The sequence below is a fragment of the Hesperophylax consimilis genome, chromosome 29, assembly GCF_061612785.1.
Source record: "Hesperophylax consimilis isolate HC1 chromosome 29, BYU_Hcon_1.0, whole genome shotgun sequence".
In the NCBI taxonomy this organism is placed as follows: Eukaryota; Metazoa; Arthropoda; class Insecta; order Trichoptera; family Limnephilidae; genus Hesperophylax; species Hesperophylax consimilis.
Genome location: NC_142864.1, coordinates 19,373,186 through 19,398,552, shown reverse-complemented (window position 1 = coordinate 19,398,552; position 25,367 = coordinate 19,373,186). Strand labels below are relative to the sequence as shown.

General features: G+C 33.1%; 1 protein-coding gene across 1 annotated transcript in view; it reads left to right on the top strand.

Moving 5' to 3' along the window:
• The window catches only part of Gfrl (Glial cell line-derived neurotrophic family receptor-like), a 116,491-nt gene that overhangs the window by 32,571 nt on the left and 58,553 nt on the right, over nt 1-25,367 (top strand). The window contains exon 4 of the mRNA XM_089649110.1: nt 1,772-1,916. Coding sequence (XP_089505236.1) covers nt 1,772-1,916 — 145 coding nt within the window. The remainder of the gene's footprint in view (nt 1-1,771; nt 1,917-25,367) is intronic.

Here is a 25,367-nt window from a genome sequence, read left to right as displayed (position 1 = left end):
TACAAAAAATCCAAATTTCAAAAAAAAAAAATAATCGTTTTGGACTAAGCATCGACTGTAATATCGAATTTTCAAACTCCGTACTATCACACCCAAAAGTCGCGAGACACCACTACAAGAAGTGTAGTGTAGAAAAAGTCGGGGATACCCGAGGAAGACATAAGCAATAGCGACACATTGAGGGGTCTACTAATATTTTTAAATGTTTGAAAAAATTCAAATAAATTTTAAATTGTTTGCATCTTCACACCCGGACATTTTGAGAATGAACACACATGTCTTTATTTCTAAAGCTTCTATACATATATACTGCGTTAATGTTTAGTTTAGTCTTAAGTTTATCGTGTTTTTTTTGTTTGATTTTATTTGTAGAATAACGATATTATTTATAAAATAAGTCAAAATTTAGAATTTGTTACAGAAATTGTTCACAATTTGAAATAAAATACCTCTAATGCCAAATTGCCAAGAATGAATAACGAACCTTACAGAAAAGAGGTAGAAAGGAAAAGTGATAATAATGTAATTACATAAATTATCCGGTTTGTTTCCGGATGGCAATTTTTCATAATCGACTAAATTACCATATTTTCTTCTTCTTATAATTAAAACTTTGACAGTGACATTTCTTTAATTTGTAAAATATTAAATTTGAGCCGTAATAATTATCATTTACATTCTTTTATTTTATTGAATATCGTTTTGACCTTTTTTGATTAATTAAAATTTTCTTCTCTTTAATCAACTGTATATTCTTCCAAAGCGACAATTGTGAAGCCATTTCAGGTCTCTTTAAAAAGCATAAATATATTATTGATGCTGAACATTTTATCCTACCGTATAAATTATCGACGAAAATGTCTACTGCAGCACACAATGGCGTCCTAAACAATGGTAATTGTGAAACATTTATTTCAATATTGCTAAGACATAATACAGTATCAAGATGGCCATGAATTATTTCGTGTAAACATATTAGATCGGTCAATTTTAAGCGTATTAATCTTTAGTATTCAACTTAGATCACTTTGAAAGATAACGGTCTTGGCATTTTTTCCGATTTTACAATGTTTTCATATTTCCAAGAAAGTCAAATCCAAATAGTGCTTCCATATTCCAGTTAACTTCTAATTGAGGCATTGTAAAGGGTTATAATTTATGTAGGGTCTTTGAATTGAATTTTTTTTATTTTTAACTAACTGACGTGCACCCGGCAATGTTCGACTTTTCTCTGCTTTCAATAAATATAATACATAAAAAAATATATATATAAACCTTCCGGAAGAAATTTTCTAAATGATATTGAAAACCCTATCAAACTCCATTGCATAATTTAGAATAACTAATTGCATAAACAAACAGACGCGGATAGTTACTTTGTTTTATACTATTTAGAGATAAAAGTCATTTCCATTACTAGTATTTAGTTACCTGAGCCTCGATTCTCGACCAAGTCATTCCACTCGAACAGCGAGTGGAATGACTTTTGACGTTTGACGTATATAAGTTTGTACCTTCGACGGGACTCAAGAATAAGAACGTCGGCCAATGTATGTACTTTCGACAGTGATCTAAAATGTTTCTTATTGTTTTGAAAAAATAGATTAGTTTTTTTAAATTTGCTGCGTATATTTTCACCGTGGGATTTTCAATTTAGGTACTTTAACATTTGTATTTCATTCAATTTTGGGCATGATGCACTTTGGTTTTTTAATCATCCGTACTGATGTAGGTACTATTCGTTGATTTGGATTATTCCTTATTGTTTCAGAGAAAGACCCCTACCCAGTGGAGGCCCTGCCCACGTGCAACTACGCCCTGAACGTGTGTCACGGAGAGAAATCGTGCGCCGCCTTGTTTGACACCTTCAAGTCGGCCTGCCGCGCCAGAGACGGGGATTGCCGCATGGACGACAGGTAGGACCACTGTTATTTTTATATATACTATTCCGTACGGTTGAACTACTTTTTCCGTGCATTAAAATATGTAGAATGCGTAGTGTAAACCAAATACAAATTGTGAAGTAACATCAATAGAACAAGCAGTCGACCAACATAAATATGAGGAAATCAACACACGTTAAGATGAAGTCTACTAACACAGACGAGGAAATCAAGAAACAATAAGATAAACACTACCAACTCGAAGATGAGGAAATCAAAAACCTTAATGATATGAAGGCTACCAACATGAAGTTGTGGTTGTGTTACACTATACGCAAGCTGGTTGTTTGGTGATCCACCCTCTCAAGTGGATATTATATCTCTGAACATGCATAAATGAATTTGACTTATGAAGCGGGCGTTTTTTTCAGTTTTTTTACTTAAGTCTTACATTGTGGGATCTACAGTTTTTCGATATCTGTCTCACTAGGATAAACCTGTGTCGAGACAAACGTATTGGATACATAGATGAGTACTTACATATTATTTGATACATGCATATCTATAACTAAAATATAATTTATAAAGTTGTATACATTTTAAACCGTGAAGATATAATAGAAAGTGTAGGTTATCCTACAGGGATAGCAATATTATAAAAGTAAATTGAAAAGTTAAGATAAAATAGTTACTGAAATAATAAATGGAAGTTAGTATAAGCAGTATAACCTAAGATAACATATACAGGGTGTATCGGCACTAACCCGACAAACTTTAACCAGCTATTCCTTAGCACATTTGGAGTAAAAAATGTTATGGGCACTTTGCTGTCCGGTAGCATTTTTTTTTCAATTAAAAACAAAAAAATTTAAAATTTCCACACTACATCACTGTCATTGGCATTGCGTTTCGTGTTAAACAGCTGTTATAAGCAAGTGTGTCAAAAAGCGTCTTCGCTCTTTCGCACACACTAAATAATAATAGTTAAAAATGAGACGAATGGTGCCGTGCTATTTCGTTGTGACTGTAAACGTGCGCCAATATAGGTACACACGTGCATTATTCAACGGAATTCGAATAAAATATTTGCCAGATGGGTTTTAAAACTTTATCAAAGGATAAAACAGTGGTGACATGTGGTGAAAATATGAATTATAAATTTTTTATTAAAAAAAAAACGTTACCGGACAGCAAAGTGCACATAAGATTTTTTACTCCAAATATGCTAAGGAATAGCTGGTTAAAGTTTGTCGGGTACGTGCCGATACACCCTGTATAACAATATTTCATTAAATTAAATGACAGAGGTCAATCAGCATCTAGTTGGAGCACATACTTAGAAAGTGTTTTTTATCATTTTTTAATCTTAGATCTGTCTTGGCTTATGATCAAAGACTTGATGTCTGTTTTATATGTCAAAAAAATTGAAGAAGTAAGAGATTATGTCCTTTGGTTCTAGTATCACGAGCAGTTTGGACATTGTCAAAAGCAGTTTTGTGCTTGAAGAGGTATGCTAGTATACCTACATTAGGCAACCTTGGCACAATGTTGCCTGATGTCTATAACACAGATCTTTATAATAAGTTTCTGAGCTTTGAAGATTGGATCAAAAGCGGCAGCGTTTGCTCCTCCCCGTGCTTTGCTACCATACTCTATTAAAGATTGACAAAGTGCATAGTAGATTGTTTTGAGCTGGTTTAGGTTGTTGTTTGCTGTAGTGGTTAGTTGTTTCCACTTCAAATTGCTAGACTCTGACTAGCGCAGATCTGTGAAAAATCACGGAGTACTATAATTGTAGAATATTTAATTGAAAAGCACCAAATCTGACTTTACTTATCAAGATTAATCCTAAGAAATTTGCTATATACATTTTAAAAAGAGAATAAAAACAATTTTATGTATTTAATATTATTATATTTCTCGCTCGTGTGAATCTTCACACAAGCGGTTCCAATTGAGTGCCGTTGTTCTAGGCTGAATAGTGAAGATTGGCCTGATGATAGCCAACCTCCAATAAGACACCAGAAGAATTTATTATATAGACATAGTTTAAGGCCTCTGTGGTCGCGGAGTAAGGCTCTCGACTAGCAATTCGAAGATCGTGAGTTCAAATCCCGGCGTGCGCAATTAAATTTTATTTGGTGATACAATTATAGTTTATGATACAATCAATTCATTAAATATAATATGTAGTATACTTGCGGCACGTTCCAGAGTGGAAGATATTCTCAGAATCGCCCTGGTGTAAGACCACCGTTAAGAATTGTTTGAAATGGCTTTATCCGTGTTTGGTGACCCCCACCTTCCTCTTCCTCGTCTCCTTACCGTCCCCACTAGCTTCGAAACCTTCAGAATCACAACGTATCCCAATTAAAGGATGCCATAGTCTCGTTTGCTCCAGACGGTTATGAGCTGTTGGGACTCTTGTGCAGTATTCACATTAAAAAAATAAATGTTTAAATATTTTTAATTGGTTTTGCAAATAAAAAACAAACATTACCAGCATCACAAAAAACCCATTTAATCCACTCAGCTTGAATGAAAATTAAAAAATAACCGTTAAATTTTCTACATGTGAGGAGGACTGCGAAGTAACATCAAAGGATCAGAGGTCAAAAACTCATTGCAGGAAGAGCTTTGAGCAAGTCAGTGGCAGACGTATGACCGCAGGACCATAGAGATTAGAACAGCTGACAGCTGTCAAAAAAACAGCGGTAAACCTTTGTCTTTGGCTTCGCGTTATGTGAAAAAATCGGGTCAGAATTCAGCATCAACGTGTTTCGTAGATTTTAATGGATTTGCGGGAGTTTGTGAGAGTTTTTTTCGAAATAAAATAATAAAAGTTTTTAGTGTCTTTGTCTGTTCATATGTGAAATTTATTTTAGCCATTTGTACATCGATGTTTACAAGTGTCTAATTTAATATTAATTTCATGCATTTATTTTATTTATTTATTACAAGATAATACATTACAAAATGATAACAAATTTATAATGTATTATTCCCAGTGAGTTTACAAAATACATTTCAGGAAAGACAACATTAGATTAAAGACAAGACAACATAAATACCTTAAAATAAATAAACGCAGAAGTTATTTTGGAGTTCCAAAGAAATAATGTGTCAGTCATTAATAAAACTGCTGAGGAAATAGCTTTTAAGAGCTTTTGCCAAAGTTTTTTTGTTCGTTGCCGGAAGTTTTAGATTACTAGGTAATGCGTTGTATTGCTTGTGTGCAATGTATTGTAAGGAGTTAATTCCAAATTTAGTCGTGTAAGTAGATGACGATAAGTGTATTTCATTTTGTGATTCTGTTTTTATGTCGGAATTAAAGACTGGTTTAGTGTTAGTGTGTGAGGAGAGTTGAATTATTTGTAGAATGGCAGTTGTGATGTTATACTTTGGCAGAATTGTAAAAGGAAGTATTTGTGTCTGTGCGTATATATCTTTGACATGTGTCCATGGTAGATTATATATATATTCCGTACGGCTCTATTTTGTATAACTTGTATTTCGGAACTTTTTTTGTTGGTAATGGTGCCTTAGATACTAACTTTATAACTCAGGTGGGAGTGGATCATAGCATAATATGTGACACGCTGTAGAGATGTGGGGAGCACACCTTGGAGTCGATAGAGTACACCGGTTATCGGGGAAATTTTGGATTTTACATTCTCAACATGGGAGTTCCACGAGAGGTCTATGAGTAACCACAAATATTTCGTTACTTGAACATGTTGTAGCTTTTCATTTTCAAGAATGATATTCAAACCTATTTTATCTTTTTTCCCGGAAGTAAGGTAATAAGTTTTTTTTAACATTTAGGCTTAATTTGTTTAATCGCAACCATTATTATAACATTTTTTCTTATCCGACTACTTACACCATTTACTACTATAGGGTTTTCCAATAAGAGGTGTTATGTGTATTTAATTAGGCCATAAAAAGATTTTTTATGGCCGGAATTGGATGGTATTGATCTGGACAATGTTTAATTTCAACAAGACGGCGCTGCATGCCACACAAGCAACGAAACCATTGATCTTTTACGGGAAAAGTTTCCGGACCGTGTTATCTCTCGAAGAGGTGATCACAATTGGCCACCGAGATCTTGTGATTTAACATCTTGCGACTTCTTCCTTTGAAAGAGAAGGTCTACGTCAACAGCCCAACGTCGATTCAAGACTTCAAAGATGGAATTCATGAGGCTACCGAGGACATAAGGCAGCCACTTTGCGATTTGGTTATGGAAAATTTCATGAAAAGGATATGGTCCTGTAGGCGTGGTCGTGGTGGTCATTTGACTGATGTTATTTTTCACTATTAACGGCATATTTTCTTCTTTATAATGAAATAAACATTTGATCATTTATATTAAAAAATGGCATTTTTCTTTGAATATCAAAATAACACCTCTTATTGGAAAACCCTGTATATACCACAATGTTATTGTTATAAAAACTACCTTACATCGACTTCAATTCGACACCGTATCTCATTCCATTGCAGAGATATATCTTCTACCATTGAAACAACACTCCAAATACTCCTGGCACTAATAAGAACAAACTTTGAAATTTTTAGCGATGTCGGTCAACTACTTATAAGAAATGCAGGCTGAATTTGTATATGTTAAGAAGATAACATTTTATTCCTACTAAAATGGCTCCTATAATCCAACTTGAATCTATCGACTGGTGCAGACTGTATGGTTTCCTGAAATTATTTAAAAATTTACATTTAGGCAAAGAAAAACATCGCCAAATGCGTGGTTTATATTATTTTGCGAAGTTCAAACACAAATATTTAAATGTTTTACGATCATTAAAAAAACTAAATTTTGCACCAAAACCGTAACCGAAAAGGGGTTCGTAATTATGAGATTTTGAACTTTAAAGCTGTCCATAAATAACTTTATGCTTTATTATTTCTTGGCCATAAAAAAATATTCGATTTTTTCAAAGGCTAATATTTAATTATCTAATTTAGCATCGAAAATTTTCCAAGCGATCTGATTTACAAACCAAAAACACATGATTTTACATAACGATGAATGAAGAGCAATTCTGAAACTGAGATGAGTTAAATTAAAGTGGTTTAAAACATATATGTATTTGGGTATATTTTAATTATGGAATTAGACTACTTCATTAATGGATTCTTAACGCGGTTGATCTTGACACAAAATTATCCAAATAGCGAAGCCAACAGTCCACTATAGAGTGTTAGTACCAACAGTGATGTATTTTATGTGAGGCATGGAACTGGTAGAAGAAGGACGAAACTACCAAAAACCATGTGCGATCTTGCGAGAAAAAATCAAAATATTTTCTAAAAAGTACATTTATAGTGGAGATAATAACACTCAATCTAGTAAAAATCTAATACATAAAAAAAACTTCTTTATACAGGCGACTTATCCTTAAAAATATCACGCATGTTACCAGTTAATATTTCGACAGCTTTTTACATTAATTCTAAAATAAAAAAACTTAATTAATAACAAGGATGTTTCAAATAAATTAGATAAAAATGGGATATACACTTTAGAGTGTAATGATTGTAACTCGCAGTATGTAGGTATGACTACAAGAAATTTCAAAACCAGAATTAGGGAACACGAACTATGTTTAAAAAATAATAATTTCTCCGAGTTCGCTAATCATTTGATAGAGACAGGCCATAGCTTCAACCGGGATAAAACTAAGTTTAAACATTCTAACATTAATAAATATTTTAATTTGTGCGCATTAGAAACATTAGAAATCAACAAAAAAATTAATTCAAGCATTAATATAGTAAATAAAATAATAGCACCTTGCAAATCACCTCTATTGACAATGTTCCCCGTTATTTTGACTCCTGCCTCCGTTTCCCTCTCAACCCCCTCCCCCTCCCTCAAATCCCTCCCACCAAAGAACCAAACTAAATAAAACCCCAGTTTTTTTATTTATTAAATTTATATTTATATATATATATATATATATATATATATATATATATATATATTTTTTTTTACAATCTAAACCTGCTAAACTGCTTTTGCAGTTTGTCAGCAGTTACATACAGTAACTTCATACAATGACACTACTCTCAAAGTTCGAACCCAAGTCTTGCATTTGTGCCCGTAAGAATGATGATGTTCCCAGCAATGCTTCTTTATGAAGATTTTAATATTGATTTCGCTTCAGACCGTGATTCTTAGTTTTTTTAGCATTTATTATGAGTAATATGAAGATTCGAAAATAATGCAAGTCTGATGTCAGCGTTATGAGAAAGCGACCCATTGATGTTTTTGGGCATGTAGAGCAAATGAACTATGAAAAGGAGAATATATGAAGAATGGTAAAAGAAGTAGGATTGCCCAAGGAAAACATGGCACTATCAAGTAAACCAGATACTTGAGTAGGGCCATGTCAAGAGGCGGAATAACAGAAGAGTTTGTATGAGACGAAAGAAGTGTGTACCAAGACCGAGTGATTTGTTTGGTGATCCGTTGCCTCTGCCTAACTCTTCGAGAAATGGCATCATCGTAAATTAATTATTTTTTTACAAATACACACAGAGAAGAATGAGTATTGCAAATTTATTAAGAATCTCTTCAAATAATTGGTAATCTGATAAAAACTGAATTTCAGGCCATAACCGAATGAATTAACAGGTTTCCTGATAAACTTAGTACATGCTCCGACACGTGTTCCGATAATATACAATATTATTTTCCGTGATAATATATTCGTATTTTACTAAAAGTTTATCAGGACAACGGCCTGCAATCCTGTTTTAAACTGGATCACCAATAATTGAAAGGGATTCTCTTATTATAAATCAATTTAGCGACCAACTTAGTAACTTTTTCAACTTCTACGTACATTGCGAGAAAACAAAATAGAGACGCCGAACTATTTTATTGTATTATTTTTATTTATAGTAATTATACATATTATAATTAGAATTAATTCAAACCTATTGCTTATATGGGAGTACTGACCGAAATCCTATTACTTATATGGGAGTACTGACCCAAGACCTAAAGTGTATTTTATCCAATTTCCTTTCAAAACATCCCACCATCGAATCGTTGGAAAAAAACTTCCAAGATAATGTCATACGCTTTGTGAATACTTAAAATCTGGAAAAGCCGAAAAAAATCTGGATCAAAAACTGATACCATTATTTCATCTACTTCCCTTCATTAGGGTAAAATAGCCATAGAGGCTTCTGTTGCATTTAGAAACGTTAAACTATTGAATGTCTTTGGTTCTAATGGTCAAGTTTTTTTTTCAAAATATGATATTTTTACATTAACTTCACACAGGAGGCACTGAGGAAAATAATTAATCTCAGGCCCTAATTCATCTTTAGGGTCACTGTGTTGAGGATATTTTTTTATTATTTTGAACTCTCTCGTATAATCTGGGCCTTTTCAAGACCCACATTAATAAATTCCTTCCTTCTGCCCCTAACTTAACCCGCCTCACAGCGCTGCCCAATCGGATGTAGTTATAGTTCCTCTATCTTTACACTGTACTGTAGGGGCGCTTTTGTGATGTGTCGCATAAAAAAGAAGAGAAAGCGCTGGTGTGCAAGGCAATGACAAGTGCAAGGCAATGGTTGAGAAAGTTTTGCTGGAGAGGTCAATGGGTCTGCATCTCCTCAATTGACATCTCCCGATCCATGCAGTTGGTTGGGAGACGCATCCGCTTCCAAGACCTGGACACTGCCAAGTCACAAGCGTAGTCAAACACTAGGAGTGACCTCTGACAGAGGTTTTGGTTATCCCATTAATGGTTCCATGAACGGCAATACCCTTACCCGCCTCTCAAGTTATTTAAATGTCTTTGTTACTTGATTGTTAAAACAAAAAAATCGTAAGGCCTTTCACATAACTTCCAAATTCATCAAAATCCATTAGACGATTTAAGATTAAGGCTATATATCGTCTAAAAGGCAAAAATCCTCTTTTCTAAATTTCTATCTATTTCTGTGCTCTAAATATTATTGAATCGGCAAAGATATTCATTATGTATTACAGGGTAGGTAAAGCGTATATTTAACCCTCCAGGTCTCTGGCATATTAACTGTTTTATTTTTTGAGAGGAAGCTACAAGCCAAAAATGTGTATATTCTTGGTATACCTTATACTGTAGGTAATAAGCATTAAAATCGCCTGACAAACGGAGTCTAGAAACGTTCGATTTCAAGCACAAAACCGGTTTTTATTTATTTTGTAAATAATTTTGTGAGAAAGAAAAAAAGTAAATCAAGTGAAACTGTCACAGATAATCTTAGCTATAATACTGTTTTTTTTAAGTTGTTTCCTTTACGCGTTCTTACATTTCTATTGAAAAAAAAATATTTTTTAGTAGTTTACATTTATATTTTTTATTGATTAATTTATTATTTTATTTGTATTCTAATCAAACAAAACTATAGGAAAACCTTCAATTTATCTAAAACATATTTTTTGGTATTCATAATGTACACCAATTCGTTATAAAGATTGATCAAAATAATGATTTAGCACTAAGCTTCGCCTTAAAGATGTCGTTAGAAAGTCATAGAATTTGCGTGACCGAGCCGATCTATCCGTCGCAGGAATACACGGACGAATTTCGAAAACTTGGGTATACTTTATATTCCAACCAAGATACAATCTCTAAATAGTATAAAATAAAGTCGCTATCTGCGTTTGTCTGTCTGTGCTCGTTTTGATAGAGTTTTCACTATCATTTAGGGAATTTCTCCCGGAAGGTTTATATGTATAATACATGCATATTATATTTATAGAATGTAGAGAAAAGTCGATGTTTTGTAATCAAGTCGTAAAAAATATGTTTGGGCGCTTACATTGCTAACGCTCGCTAAACCTCATGAGATACATCAAAATAATGTATTACGGAATTGTATAACTTTAAAAAGCCTACAGAAAAGTCCCGATAGTATATGTCTATCTCCTAAGGATAACTCCCAGCAACTCCGGGTCCTCGTCAGATAGTTAAATATATGTCACCTGTCTTTAATAATCACATTAATACCATTGGAAGAGTCCTACGCAAATTTGTGAGGTGTATTAATTTTAGACTTGGAATTCCTTTAGAAACAGTAGATTATGATTTCTTATTACATTCATTAAAATTGCTTAAGTTAAGTGATAGAAGAAAAATTTATGATCTTATATTTTTATACAAAATTATAAATTATCAGTTGGATAGCCCTGACATATTAATGTTGATTCAATTTCATGTACCTACCATTAGATCAAGGTCCTCTTGTATGTATTATTGTGACAATTATACCAGTCTCAGGATATAATTCAGTTATAAATAGATTGCTCAAACTTGGGAACTTTTATGCTAAATTCGCAGATGCTTTTAATATTCCCCTTGTAAAGTATAAAGCTGCACTAATAACACATTTTATCGCCACTTATTTTAGTGAGGTCACTATATAACAGGTTATTTTCATTGCTTCTTTCTTTACTGTTATTTTATTTATTATGTTTTAACTTAATTAAATCTTTCATTTTTCTCATCAACATTTAATACTGCACTATGTATATGTAAAAAAATAAAATAAAAACTTTGTGTGTAAATGGCACTTGTGCCGTAAATTCTAAATAAATAAATAAAATATATCTTTTAGCCCACCTTCTCACTCAAAGAAACATATATTTTTGTCTCTAGTGACTGGTCTAGTAATGTTGTCTGAATTTTTACATTTAAGCAATCTTACGATGATTCCCAATAAACGAGATTGGGTCTGGCGTTTTTTATTTGATTCGAATTAAAGTGAAAGTCAAGTTAAGAGAGGCAAAGATAGAAGATGAAAATAAAACTATGTATACGCTAGCAGGATGTCATTTGAAAAAGTTTAATTTCCCATTCCCATTCACCGAAAAGTCCTCAAGGGTAACTTTTTTTTTGACGTTCAATTGAGACTAATCTGAGATGCGATTGATCTACTTTACTAGCTTTACTCGATTTATAAAACATAAAATATAGAATATATGAAAATTAACCTAAAATATTACACAGGCGATAACAAGAAATCGTGAGTTCAATTCCTAGTGGTGACCGTAATCTTTTTATTTTTCTGTGTTTTGTTCTGTTTGATGTATCGTTTAGATCCGAGGTTCCCAAACTTACTTTCCCCGTTGACCACTTGCCAAGTATGTTTTTTTTCTGTAGCCTGTGTGATGAAAGGCTTAAATCACAGTGAAAAAACAGATAAACCATAGCTGCAAAAAAATATGCAAATTATTTATGAAAACCGTCATTCTAGCGACATCTGTTGAGTTCAGATTGATTCAGTTTGTTTGCAGTAGACACCTGTAATAGTTGGAATTAAATCGAGGTTCTGGGACGAAAGCAGAGAGGTCGTAAAATCGTCTAAAACGAGGAAGGAATCCCCTGTCTAGGCCTGAAAATAAATATTGAATTTTGTCAACCAATAGATCTGAACAAAAAGCTATAAAATTTTGAGTAACCAATCAGTGAACGGGAAGGCGTGTGTCTACGAAAGACAAAGGAATGAACTTTGGAACCGACATTAAAATAGATAGTTGATTACATTTCCATTCCCACAGAAATTAGAGGCGAACGCACTATAGAGTAAACAATCGACGTTCAAGGGAACGGATCCTGGGAATGTTTACAATAACTGAGACATTTATGAGGTATCGAACCATTGAAATCGAGGGCTTTGGGACCTTTACATGTTGTAAAGCACACACACAAAAATGCAATGAAAAAAAAATTATAAACGAAATAGTATAAGAGAGGGCGAAAAAACTTAGGGAAATTACTGGCAGAATTTTCAACTGTAGTGCAATTATTTATGATAGAGATAGGGTGTCAAGTTAGATAAAAAATCGTACTAAAGAGAGGTGAGAGTGTTGGAAACAATGGAAACTAATCGTTATCAATTTAAGATGAAGCGGACGTATTGGTAAATCAATTTTGAATGAAAATCTCGCAAAAAAAATAGACATTTTAGAAAAGTGCGGCGACCGAATGGAAGGATAATACAGAGATTTTGAGCTGCTACAAAGGTCCTAGGGACTTGAAAATTGAGTATCAGAAGAAGACGGTAAAACTAAACATATAGCGATAGATTAAATTCAGGAAACGTAGGCATTTTACATGATTATCAGGGTAGATAGATATTAGAGTTACACAAGACTTCAGAAAAAGTGACATGAGATAAAAGGTTGACAGTCTCATGTGTATTTCAGGGGATAAACAATCGAAATTCGAACATGATTTTTATTTACGTTAAGGTAATAAACCATTAGAAAAGCGATTAACTTTAACGTTGGACTTATGAGATATTTATATAAAGCAAAAGAAATTAAAATTAATAGGTTTGAAATTAAATAAAATTTACGAGTCTAGTACCAAAATTTGGAACGTAAACAGATGTCCAGACGTATGATATATGTGAAATCTTGTATGTAAGAGATAGGAGATGGGGCGGAGATCAAGTAAGGCAATAAAAGTGACAGATATCCCAGAGTCAAATTAGGTATATCTCCCATGGAAGTGTGGAAAACTATATATTAATTAATAATAAATGAAGTATGAAATTTTCCTGGAGACCACACACATCGGAAAAAGTGGAGAAAAGATAAAAGAAAGGGTAAAGAACGGTGATAAAGAATGATCCAAGTGGAGAAAAGCGATACAATTCTAAGTTATCCGTGAAATTAATAAATACGACTTGGAAAATAAGTAATTATAGAGTTATGAGAAATAACAAAAGAATAAAGAAGAAAATTGTGCAGGAAAACGTCGCGAATAAAAGAAAATCCAAAAAAAATAAGGAAAACTCAAATCTGCGACATAAAGAGAAAAGGTACGGGTGAAAATGGAAAAGCTCATATAGGTGACAATAAAATTAAGTAGATTTTAGACAAATCGAAATTCAAAAATGCATACTAAAGATTTCAACATGGATTTGATCATTTTTCACGCGAGATGCATAAAATTGAGATCTATATATATGTTATTGAGGATTGACCTATCGCGAATTGAGAAAAAAAAAGGAACGCAAAATCATGAGATTTTAACTACATTTTGTATGAACAGAGGACAAAGGAAGCTTGGGCGATTAACGCAGACTTACCCGATTTGGACCCTATCGATTTAGAGTCGTGAGATAAAAACTGACCACCGCCCAGAGCCGGAAAACAGAAGATCGTATGTAGAGACAATTGAAATTAGGGGAAGGTATGTTCGGATTTGCGAGTTGTTAAAAGATAGAATTGATTATCAAAGGAAATTCAGATACGTCTTTTGGAACCTGAGAGGGGTATAAAATAAAGGTACACACCAGTTTTGGGACAGTCAGTCGAGGTTTTGAAGAGGTGCATACGCCGCAGTACTACGTTTCTTGGTAAAAATTGACAGTGAAATATCTATAAGTGTTAAATTTTGAACAAGTCTAAGTATTAAATTTTAAATAAGTCCCTGGACTTAGAGAATTTGTGAATAGTACAAGTACTAGAATCAGTGAAATTTTAATAAGTCTGTTTAATTTAATCAAACAATGTTAAAAAAAAGATAGATATTAAATTCAGTGCTTAAAAGTGTAAAGTGAGAAGTGCTAAAAAGTGAATTGTGAATTAATTAAAATTTTAAAAATTATTATTTCATTCAAAGTGAAAACATTCAAATCTAATTGAGAGTTTTTTTTCGTTAATCAAGAGTGAACGTGTTCGCGAATTAATATTTAAAAATAGATTATAATTTTGTTTAAATTATTAATAGTAAATACCCTCATCTTAGTTTAAAAGAAACACAAAAACAAAAAAAGGATTCAATAATAATAAACGCCCAACCTTTTGTTCAAAAAGAAACAGTTCAAAAAAAAAAAAAACTAATTGTGGATAGGTTAAAATATTGATGAAACCAGTGCAATTTAGAAGAAAGTTTTAACAGATATTTAATTTATTCAGAATCGAATTAATTAAAAGTTTGCGCAATTCGGAATGAATTTTCTTATAAATTTATATAAAAAAAATTAAAAAAGGAGTGAAAATAACAAAAATAGTTCGAACTAAATAATTTATAGTTTTCCGGCACATCTATACCACAAATATTAAATATCAGCTAATTTATATGAATCAAGCAAGAAATAAAATATTAAATAGGAATAAATAGTCGAAAAGATTTATTTTGAAATTAGTTGGAAAATACAGTTAATTAGGTAGGATTTTCTTTGGCAAGATTTGTTGTGTGGCACCCAACCGGAAAAATCTTGAAGGGGGTGAGTTTTCCTTTTATAAATAATTTTCAGGCCCAAGGAGTGAGGAGGCACAGCTGATTATGGTATATCATTTAAATTATTAAAACAACAAAACAAAGAATTACACATTAAAATATGTATATTGTGTATTTGTATATATATATAAATATAAAATAATATATTGTATATAAAGAATATATATATGAGTAATGTAATTATATATATGTATTTTATTTATTAATCGAAGCATCGAAATGGTAGCTATTTTTAATACCTACCCGAGGACATATCTATATTATTGAAAAAGAAAATATGTATTTATTAATATTCCAGACTATGTAGAATCATATATTTTATATTTATTTATTAATATATGTACTCTTATTTAACATATTTTGACAATCGAGATATGTGTACTTAAATATATATTTATATTTATTCTCCATCTAACCTCTAGTAAATTTACTAAATTCGGAAAATGAAATAATAGTCTAACTTCAAAAAAGGAATTAAAAATATTTTAATTAACTATGCACAAAAAAAGGTAACACAACTGAATTACGAGGAGAAGTAGAGATATTCCTTAAATAAACAATCTCACATCTGGGCTAGTGTGTCAAAGAAGGTGTTTATATTATTCGATATGTTTATAAATAAAGTCACTGGAGAACTGTGTCAACCGCATAGTTTGAAAACGACCTTGGCCGTAACTAGATAATTTATCAGGGTTATAAAGAAAATTACCAGGATGTCACTGTACAATGTGCAGTGATTTTTGCGTATTTACAAATACCTATCATTCACAATCGACAATTGAAAAGTCACGGTTTAGCAAGATTTATATCGAAATATTACATGAAGCATTTGAATCAGAGGCGGCTCTAGAGATCCAGTCGTGGTAGGTCATTTGAAAAATATGTGTGACAAATCTTTATTTGATATTGTGAAAAATATGTGTGACAAATCTTTATTTGATATTGTGAAAAATATGGGTGACAAATCTTTATTTGATATTGTGAAAAATATGTGTGACATATCTTTATTTGATATTGTGAAAATACATATTATATATTATTATCTATATCACTTTGTTATAGTATTTAGAGTCGCGGACTCTAAATACTTAATAAAGAAATTGGAAATAAATACACAATCCATGTACTTACGGCAAATTATTTTTAAGATATTAAGTTTTAATGTAGTTGTGCACAACATTAAAGTAAATAAAATAAGAGTTTGATTCTATTTTTCAATGATCTTTTACGTTTTTTGTTTTGTTTCATTCAACATAAATAAGTATTCCAAACCTTTCCCGAACTATCCAATTGAAAAAAAACCGTTGTTCCACACATTACAAGCATTTAAAATGAAAAACAGACATTTGTTATGTCACCATCTCTGTAAAACGTATAATATTCATCGTGTTGTCTCCCCCACGGTCATGACCTAAGCGTCCCTAAGCTTTCTTCGGTAACTAATTTTAACTTCGACGAAAAATATAGTGCCATCTCGTTTATTCTATGGCGCGCATAGGGACAGAAGATGCCAAAGTGGACATTCTTTAAATTGACCCAGCGAATCGTGTGGACTTGTGAATGAAAGATTCTATTAGAGACAACAGATGTCACTACTGTCACTCGCCGCCGCCACTGTTTTGTGTTACATTTTAAATAAATTAAGAATAAGGCCAGTTGTTTTGATGCAAATAATTGATTATTATTATTGTCTTATAATTTTGGGGGGTCAAACACCAATTGACCTAAGGGAAGAACCGCCACTGATTTGAATACCATTGATTAGATAGTCGCATAGATTTTATTAGTTACCTGAAACAGCTGGAAGCTGCGTGCTTACAAATACCTATCATTCACAATCGACAATTGAAAAATCACGGGTTAGTAAGATTTATATCGAATAATTATACGAAACATTTGAATATTATTGATTGGGTGCTCATACAGACCCCCATCAGTTGCCTGAGACAGTTGAGAGTCGTTTACCCTCTTATGTGGCAATCAATTACATGAAACAGTTGAAAAATCACGGGATAGGATGAACTAAATCTAATGTTGAATCCTGGGGAAAGAAAAATACAGTTCATCAAATAGGAGGCAGTGGTCGCTCCTATAACAAGACCATTAACCAAACAAAATAGAGATGACGATTCTCTTAAATAAAAACGTCAAAACCAAACAAAAGCCTGGAGTTCGATAGCTCTCCAAAACAAACTATCAATAAGATCTTATTCTACTAGTATTTATTCGTATAACCTTATTCTTACGTATATATTCGGTTACCAAACCTAGAGCTTCGCAGAGTTCTTGGCACGAGATCCGAGCTTGGGATGCGAGACAAATAGTCTTGTATTGCAAGTTATAAACCTTTCCCAAAACGTATGTATACATATATTTATTCGTATGTACTGTTTACTGGAGAATGCGGACCTGCATACAGCTTGCATTTTAGGTCTTCTGGACTATTCTCGCATTTTCTCTTAAACGTGGAATGAGGATTCACGACCCGTAAATCCACACCAACCGTGAGTATATGATTGTATATAGGACGAAACCGGTTCGCCCTAAGTAAATTGTAGTCCAAGGAGGGGTCGGAATTTGGGGGTTTCGGGACTCGAGAAGAGACTTGAAGGCAGTGCATGATGACGTGGAAGGTTCATTGGGACGCGGTGACTTAGGCACCAATCAATGAACCGTGTCAAAAGATTGTGCGAATTTCTCGTTGACTCACGATCATCTCGTTTACTTGTAGGAGGTTAGGAGCCAAATTATGCCAGCAAATGGGCTATTCCGAGTTCGTCAAATATGCAATTAACTAATTACATTAACCTACTAAATCAATCTTTACATGTACCTTATAGCAGCAGAATCATAAAGGAGTGGCGCCAAACAGACACAAGAGTTTACCAAAATCAAATTTACTAACAATTAACCATTTGAGTTATATTTAATCACCTGTTCAAATAAACATGTATAATATCTTTTACCTGCGATTAACTACGACTTTGTTAGGGTGCAGGGAATCAGAATAGTTACAATAGGGAAGCTAGCTCATTCAGAGAAATCATTTAAGTCTAGGTTTGCAATGGAAAGACCAATACAATTTTGAAACGCAACGCCTTGATCAGAACCGAGAGGGTTACCACAAAATGAAAATAATTAAAATCCTTTATCATAAATCAAAAAATTACACAACGTTTGATGGAATTTAATTACAATATAAATACGGAAATATTTGCGTTCAAGTTCATAAATAACGTTTTAATTAGTTAAGTACATATGTCTATAAAGATATATAGTACAAGAGAGCTTTAAGTAGCTTTCTGTAGATATCAAAGAAATTAAGGGTCCAATTTTCATGGAGGCTTATGTGTTGTAGGGAGGAATTTTCCATCCCTGCGAACACATATGCAAAGCCTTAGAGAAAAAAAAAATTTAAATATCGGTCATAGCCAAAAGAGAAGAAAATTTTATATTGTTTTAAACAAATAAAAGAATGGAGAAAAGATGGAGAATATTACACCTGCCGAATATTGAATTTTCCTAAAACTATTAACGTCCCATGTGAAAATCATTTATTTTTTTCGTAAAAAGATTCCCTTCCCTTGCCTGCCTTATAACCGGGTGGCGGTATAGTTCCTCTGTCTTTACATCGTGCAGACGGGCGCCCTTGTGAGGTATTACACCAAATGAAAATGGAGCAGGATAAGCAACGGGAATTTCTTTTTGTAGCTGGCCCTACAGAACTGCCCCTTAAGTTCTTTGTTAGTGCTTATTCCAATCAGTTCTTTTTGTCATATGATATCCCATTCTTCAACATTCCATTTCCACAGTCAAAATGTCCTCAAACTTACTTTTGAAGTCTGTGTGAAGTACATCTAAATATTGAACGTCATTATTACCCTGGACGTTTTTCAAAAACAAGTTGGGGAGCTAGGAAAATTCGCGGCTTCCAATGTGCAATGTTTTGGTTCAATATATTGATTCTGACGAGAAAAGGAACGTAGACGCTATTTATATACCTTAATAAACAACTTTAGGATATATAAACATACAAATATCAAATAAGTAATTTCTCAGTCCATTATTAGTATTACGTAAACTGTGTTAGGTGTATTGTGTCATCTACGGAACTCCTAAATATTGAGTTGAGGTAAATAGGAGTCCGCTCGTATGTACCCCCATTTGAATCTCGTGGACCCCCAAATTTTTTTCTAGCTGACAGACCCCCAGCAAGCCGATATCGACCCCTGAAGGTCCATATAGACCACTTTGGGAACCTTTGGTTTAGATTTAGTAGTATTATCTTCTTCTTCAATGATATATATTACATTAATCCTTCAAAATAAGTTTAAAAGTTGTTCCTAAAATATTTTAATCGTCGGAGAAGATTATATTAATAAATCTTAACGAAACATGAAACAGAACAAGACACAGAAAATAAAAAAGTAACGGTCGCAACCGGGAATTGAACCTATGATATCTGTCTTACCGGGATAACGCCTTTAACCACTCTGCCATTGAGACCTGATTATTTAACGTCATTTTTGTCGATCTCATATCTGAATCCTTGAATTACCAATATTATGCTCAACTAATTCTCATTTTCTTTGGCTGCTTTCTTTATATGGCCTGTATATGTGTGTGTGGTATAGATTATACCGTTGTAAATGGCCTGATTATAATAATAATAATAATATTTGGATGATTTATATAGCGCCGTTTTTGTGCAAAATAACCTCAAGGGTGCTGTATAAATATGTAATACATCCAAAATTAAGCTTTGTACAAAACCCGACTAAAGTAGGTTCTTGATTTACTCGATCGTGCCATGTATTTCTCGGGCGTCATCGACTTCATTTTTAACTCTCTTTCGCGCCTTATATTAACTCTTTTCTTCGTTCATTCACTCTTCGTCCAAACCATCTAAGCGCCCCTTTTTATTAGTCATAGATCGTTTAACCACACATACGCCTCAGAGATCTCATTTCCGCAGTATTTAGTCTACTATCACCTCTGCCAGCTGCATGCCTCACTTCCATACGTCAGGGTTTGTATCGGAACTCCATTGTGGACTGCTAGCTTTGCTTCCTAACATCAAAAATATAAATTTTTGCCTGTGCTAGCGTCCTGCGTAACTGTAGTTCAATGAACTCTAGAACTTTTGATTGTATGAAGGATTGTATTCAAACAATTGATAAAGTTATTTTTTAATGATAAACTCATGTTGATAAGACAAGGTTTTTATGCACAGCACAAAGGATAACAAATTATTATAAGCATTAACTACTCGCCTGAAATATTCATACAAATTGATAATATCTAAGCCGACGTAGCTCAGTGGTCCAGAACACCTGACCGGACATCTGACTTTTTATTTATTTTTACTCGAGATAAATTTACAATTTTTATGGATATTTCAGGCGAGTAGTCAATGCTTATAATAATTTGTTAATTAATAAAGGTACTTACCTATAATATAATATTTAAAATTATTTGAATTGTCATTTTCAAAACAGGTTTTGTCGAGAATTCAAACCATCCCTTGATTTTTGTATCTCTTGTGTATTCATATGTTATAAAATATAATAAAAATTACAGTTAAACCAATAATACAAACAAAAAATAAAATATTTTCAGAGTTGAATAATAATTTCTTGGCCTGAGATGAAAAAATTAAAAAAAATAAATTTGTTCTTAAGAGTTTTTTGAAAACAAAAAGTTTTGGCCAAGTTCGCTTTAACGAGATATATACAGATCTACGTAATAGAGTTGTAGAAAGTTAAAACTGTTCCTGAATGTCATTCTTTTGAAGACTGGATGGAACCCAAAACGCCCCGGGGGTAGAAGGCGTAGATTATTATGTCGTATGTAGAGGGTGTTTAGATAATGAACTGTAAAAAATATATAAATGGAAATTACCAAAGAAAAACTCGCAATGCCTTACGAGATGTAGACATTTTCAACTGTAACTTGAAAACATATAAAATGCAGCTTACTAAACTAATAACTTAATTTTTATTTTGTCAAATAATTCTCTCATCTTTTTATTTTTTTAATGATAAACTAATGTTTATAAGACAAGGTTAAATGCTTAGCATAAAGGATAACAAATTATTATAACCAATAATTAAACACCTGAAATATCAATACAAATTGAAAATATGTCCCGAGTAAAAATAAATGCCGCCGATGGGAATTGAACCCGCACCTTCTGATGCCCGGTCAGGTGCTCTGGACCACTAAGCTACGTCAGCTTATTTCCAACACGCGAAATAATTAAATATTTTTTTTTTGATACATGATTTAGAGAGTACATGTGGTTTTTGTGATATATCACCCTCCATGCTAGGGATGACCCTGTGTTATTGCGGGTGAATTTTACAGTTTGCGGACATAGAATCTATACATTACTATAATATAAACAAGAAAAATGATTTATAGCCAGTTTGGGTTGCAAGAAGAGGATGAAAAAATATGAGAATTATAAGAAGATGAAAAATTTGAGAAATTATTAGTAAATAGATCACACTAATTAATTATGTACATAATATACCGATAAGTTAGGAAATAAGGATATAAAGAATTTTCCAATAAGAGGTGTTATTTTGAATAGCCCGCTATTTCGGTAGATGTTACTTTTGAAGCTGACAGTTTTTGACATTTGACAAGTAAAAACTATGGCATTAATAAAAATTGAACGATACACGCTTCAACAACGCATTGAAATTATTAAAATTCACTTGAGTGAATCAAATGCAAATCATCTTGAGTGATGAGGCCCATTTCCACCTCGGTGGCTTCGTCAACAAGCAAAATTGTCGCATCTGGGGCTCGAAAAACCCAAGATTTATTGTTAAAAAGCCTTTCTATCCTCAACGTGTGACTGTTTGGTGCGGTTTATGGTCCAGCGGAGTCATTGGACTTTACTTTTTAGAAAATGAGGCTGGAGCAACAGTTACGGTGAGTGGATTGCGCTATCGAGAGATGATTAATGATTTTTTATTGATCTGGACAACGTTTACTTTCAAAAAGACGGCGCTACGTGCCACACAAGCAACGAAACCATTGATCTTTTACGATTGAATATCAAAATAACACCTCTTATTGGAAAACCCTGTATTATGTTTTGTCTGAAAGCTGATTAAATTGATAGAGTGTAGAATGAATGGGTATTGTAGTTGTAATGTACTCCGTGTGTAAGGACCCATCTCGTAATTTGTTTTTTAAAGGAATGGGGTCGACTCACGGTTTTTACGTTTTCAGGGATAAGGTTAAAGGTTTTAGGAGCTAGGAAGAAAAAATGTCTTTGAGCTGACGTGGTATGTAGTGAAGGTACTTTGTAGTGACCGTTGGTTATTGTTCTGGTGGTGTAGTTGTGTTGTAAGAGAGTTTTGTTTTTATATTTGAACAGGAAATGTATTAGCGAAAATTTTAGGTCGAGTTGTCGTATGTTTAAGACCTTGTAGTACCTCAATATTTACTAGTACTTCAATCAACAATTACTGCTTATTATATTTTTTTGCACACATAATTCTTTTTTATTTGTGATTTAAGATTTTCGCGACTAAAAGTATGATCGCGATTTATATTTATTGGGTACTAGCTGTACCCCGCCACGCGTTGCTGTAGCTCAGTCAGGCTGTGCAGATAGAGAAACACTAGCGCGTTTTGCTTTTACGTCCAACAGACGCTGTGAAAAAAATGTTTTCTACAAGCCTGTTTTCAAGCAAGTCACAGGTGACATTTATATAATATATGAATATAAAAAAACACGAGTATTTGAATGCAACGTTATGTAAAAAACACGAGTATTTGAATGCAACGTTATGTAAAAAACACGAGTATTTGAATGCAACGTTATGTAAAAAACACGAGTATTTGAATGCAACGTTATGTAAAAAACACGAGTATTTGAATGCAACGTTATGTAAAAAACACGAGTATTTGAATGCAACGTTATGTAAAAAACACGAGTATTTGAATGCAACGTTATGTAAAAATTGCAAAGCAATCGGCGAAGAACTTTCGGAGATTTAAGATTTTGAACAAACGAACATTAGCATTTTTATTTATACAGTAGCCAATATATTTCTAAAGTTTACTTACTTTGTTCATTCAAAACGTTAATTTATGATCTGTTATTTTTCTTGATGTACTTTCAGCTTCACAAATCTATTTTTCATACATCTGCGCTGGCTCTTTTATATTGCCAGTCGTTTATCAAACACCCTGTACGTGCAAATTGTATTTATATAATTTTATACAAGAGTATTTTCTGCGAAAGCGGCCCTCCTTTGATACGCCAAGCAATAAAACAACATCGCAAAATCATACTTTATATGAAATAAAAGCTTGATTAAATGAACAACTTTTTTTGCGAAGAATTTCTTTGTCAACATTTCCAAGTGATTTCGTGAGAGGGGCAAAGTTATTTTCAACCTTTGAAGGGAAGACTGAAAAAATGTTATTTTTGTATTTAATTTTCCTTCTTTTTATTTATTACTAATGGACACTACGATGCTCCACTATTGCTAATGTCATTCTTGGGCGACTCCGACTTCTTCCGCCATTCACTAGTGTATTTTTTGTAAAATTATTTATTGAGTTAGTTTATACAACATTTGAATATAATAATTTTTATTCCAGGATGTGGGGAGGTTAGTGCAATCCCACACGTCCCATATAGATATACATTTTTTTGTATAATAGATATAATAAATTATCAAATAAGGAAAACTATTCAGGGTGTGGTCTTGAGTGCGCTTAGGCCCAGCGCTCACTCAGGAGTGGCGCTTGGTGCTGGTAGGCTGCGGTCACCAACGTGTTGGCGGAGGCCATTAACCGCATCCTGGCTCCAGTGACCCGGTGTCTCATCAGGCCGGCAAATCCATTTAGTCCTAATTCCGTGAACATTGTCAATGCGCTGCTGTATCTTCGGTATCCAAATATGATTCTACAGGCGTCATTATATTTAATACGGAGTCGTTCCATCGAGTAAGTTCGGTAGTGACACCATGTCTCACACGTATACAGGCCAGTGCAGAATGAGTTGAACAGTATTTTTTTACGGTATTACTGCATTTGCAAAATCTGCGGGCAATCATATTAGACACTATGCTTAGGCTTCTCTTTTGTCGTTCGATATCGCCATCGTCCGATAGGTCTTCATTAATAATGTGCCCCAAGTATTTTACGTTCGAACATGTATTTATTCTTGCCTCGTTAAGGTATACGGCGAGCATCTTACTTGTATCTGGATTTTTTCCAGATACAAGTAAGAAAAGATTTAAACAAGATAATATCTCATTTTGAAACTTTAAATATTCTTACAATAAACATAACATTTCTTTTTAAATACATTCATTCTTAAGACTTTCAGGAATTTCACCATACATCTTTAGTCCTTTGTACATTAGGCAGTTCTGTGATTTTGATTTCTTCATATGTGGCAATCTAATTCTATTTACAGCTCTGGTTTCGTAATTATGAAAATCTCTATTAAAAACAATTTCCTTAAAATATTTTGGCATTTGATTGTTCATGACTTTATGCACAAAAATTAACACATTAAATAACAGTCTCTTTTTTATTGGAATCCAATTTACTTCATTGGCCAAATATAACATAGTAAAGCAATAATCTAAATGTGGAGCAACTATAGTTTTATAAATGAGCTCTGTAGTTTCCATTTAGTTTATTTTTTAATCTTCTAAGAAAATTGACTTTTTAGATACCATTGTATACCACAAATTTACTGTTAAAAAAGTACAATACATCTCATTCAGGTGTAGAAATATTGCGATAAGTATTCCTCAGTTGTTCCGACTTCTTCTAAACCTCTAGAATAAAAACCCCATCGTAGAGGTATACATATTAATTATTTCTTGGTAAGCTTCTGAATTTGAATATAAAGCGTGGTTTTTTTTTCTAACACCGTTTAGTTCATATTTCTCACCATCACAGCAAGGGATCACAGTAACCATGCCTACAAATCGACATCAAGTAATTTGGGGTGTAGTTACTTCATAGCTCATGATGCACCATTTCAGTAAGTTTCAGTATGGTTCTTGAATTAGCTTTAGCCGTGCTTCGTAACCAGATCTGAATAGTTAGTTAACTCCCCATCTTCCCATTCTCCATCTCCAATTGAGGCTGCCATAATCCCACTTCGCACAGTAAAAGCGATAGGGACTCTTGATCGATATTCACAATTAAATTT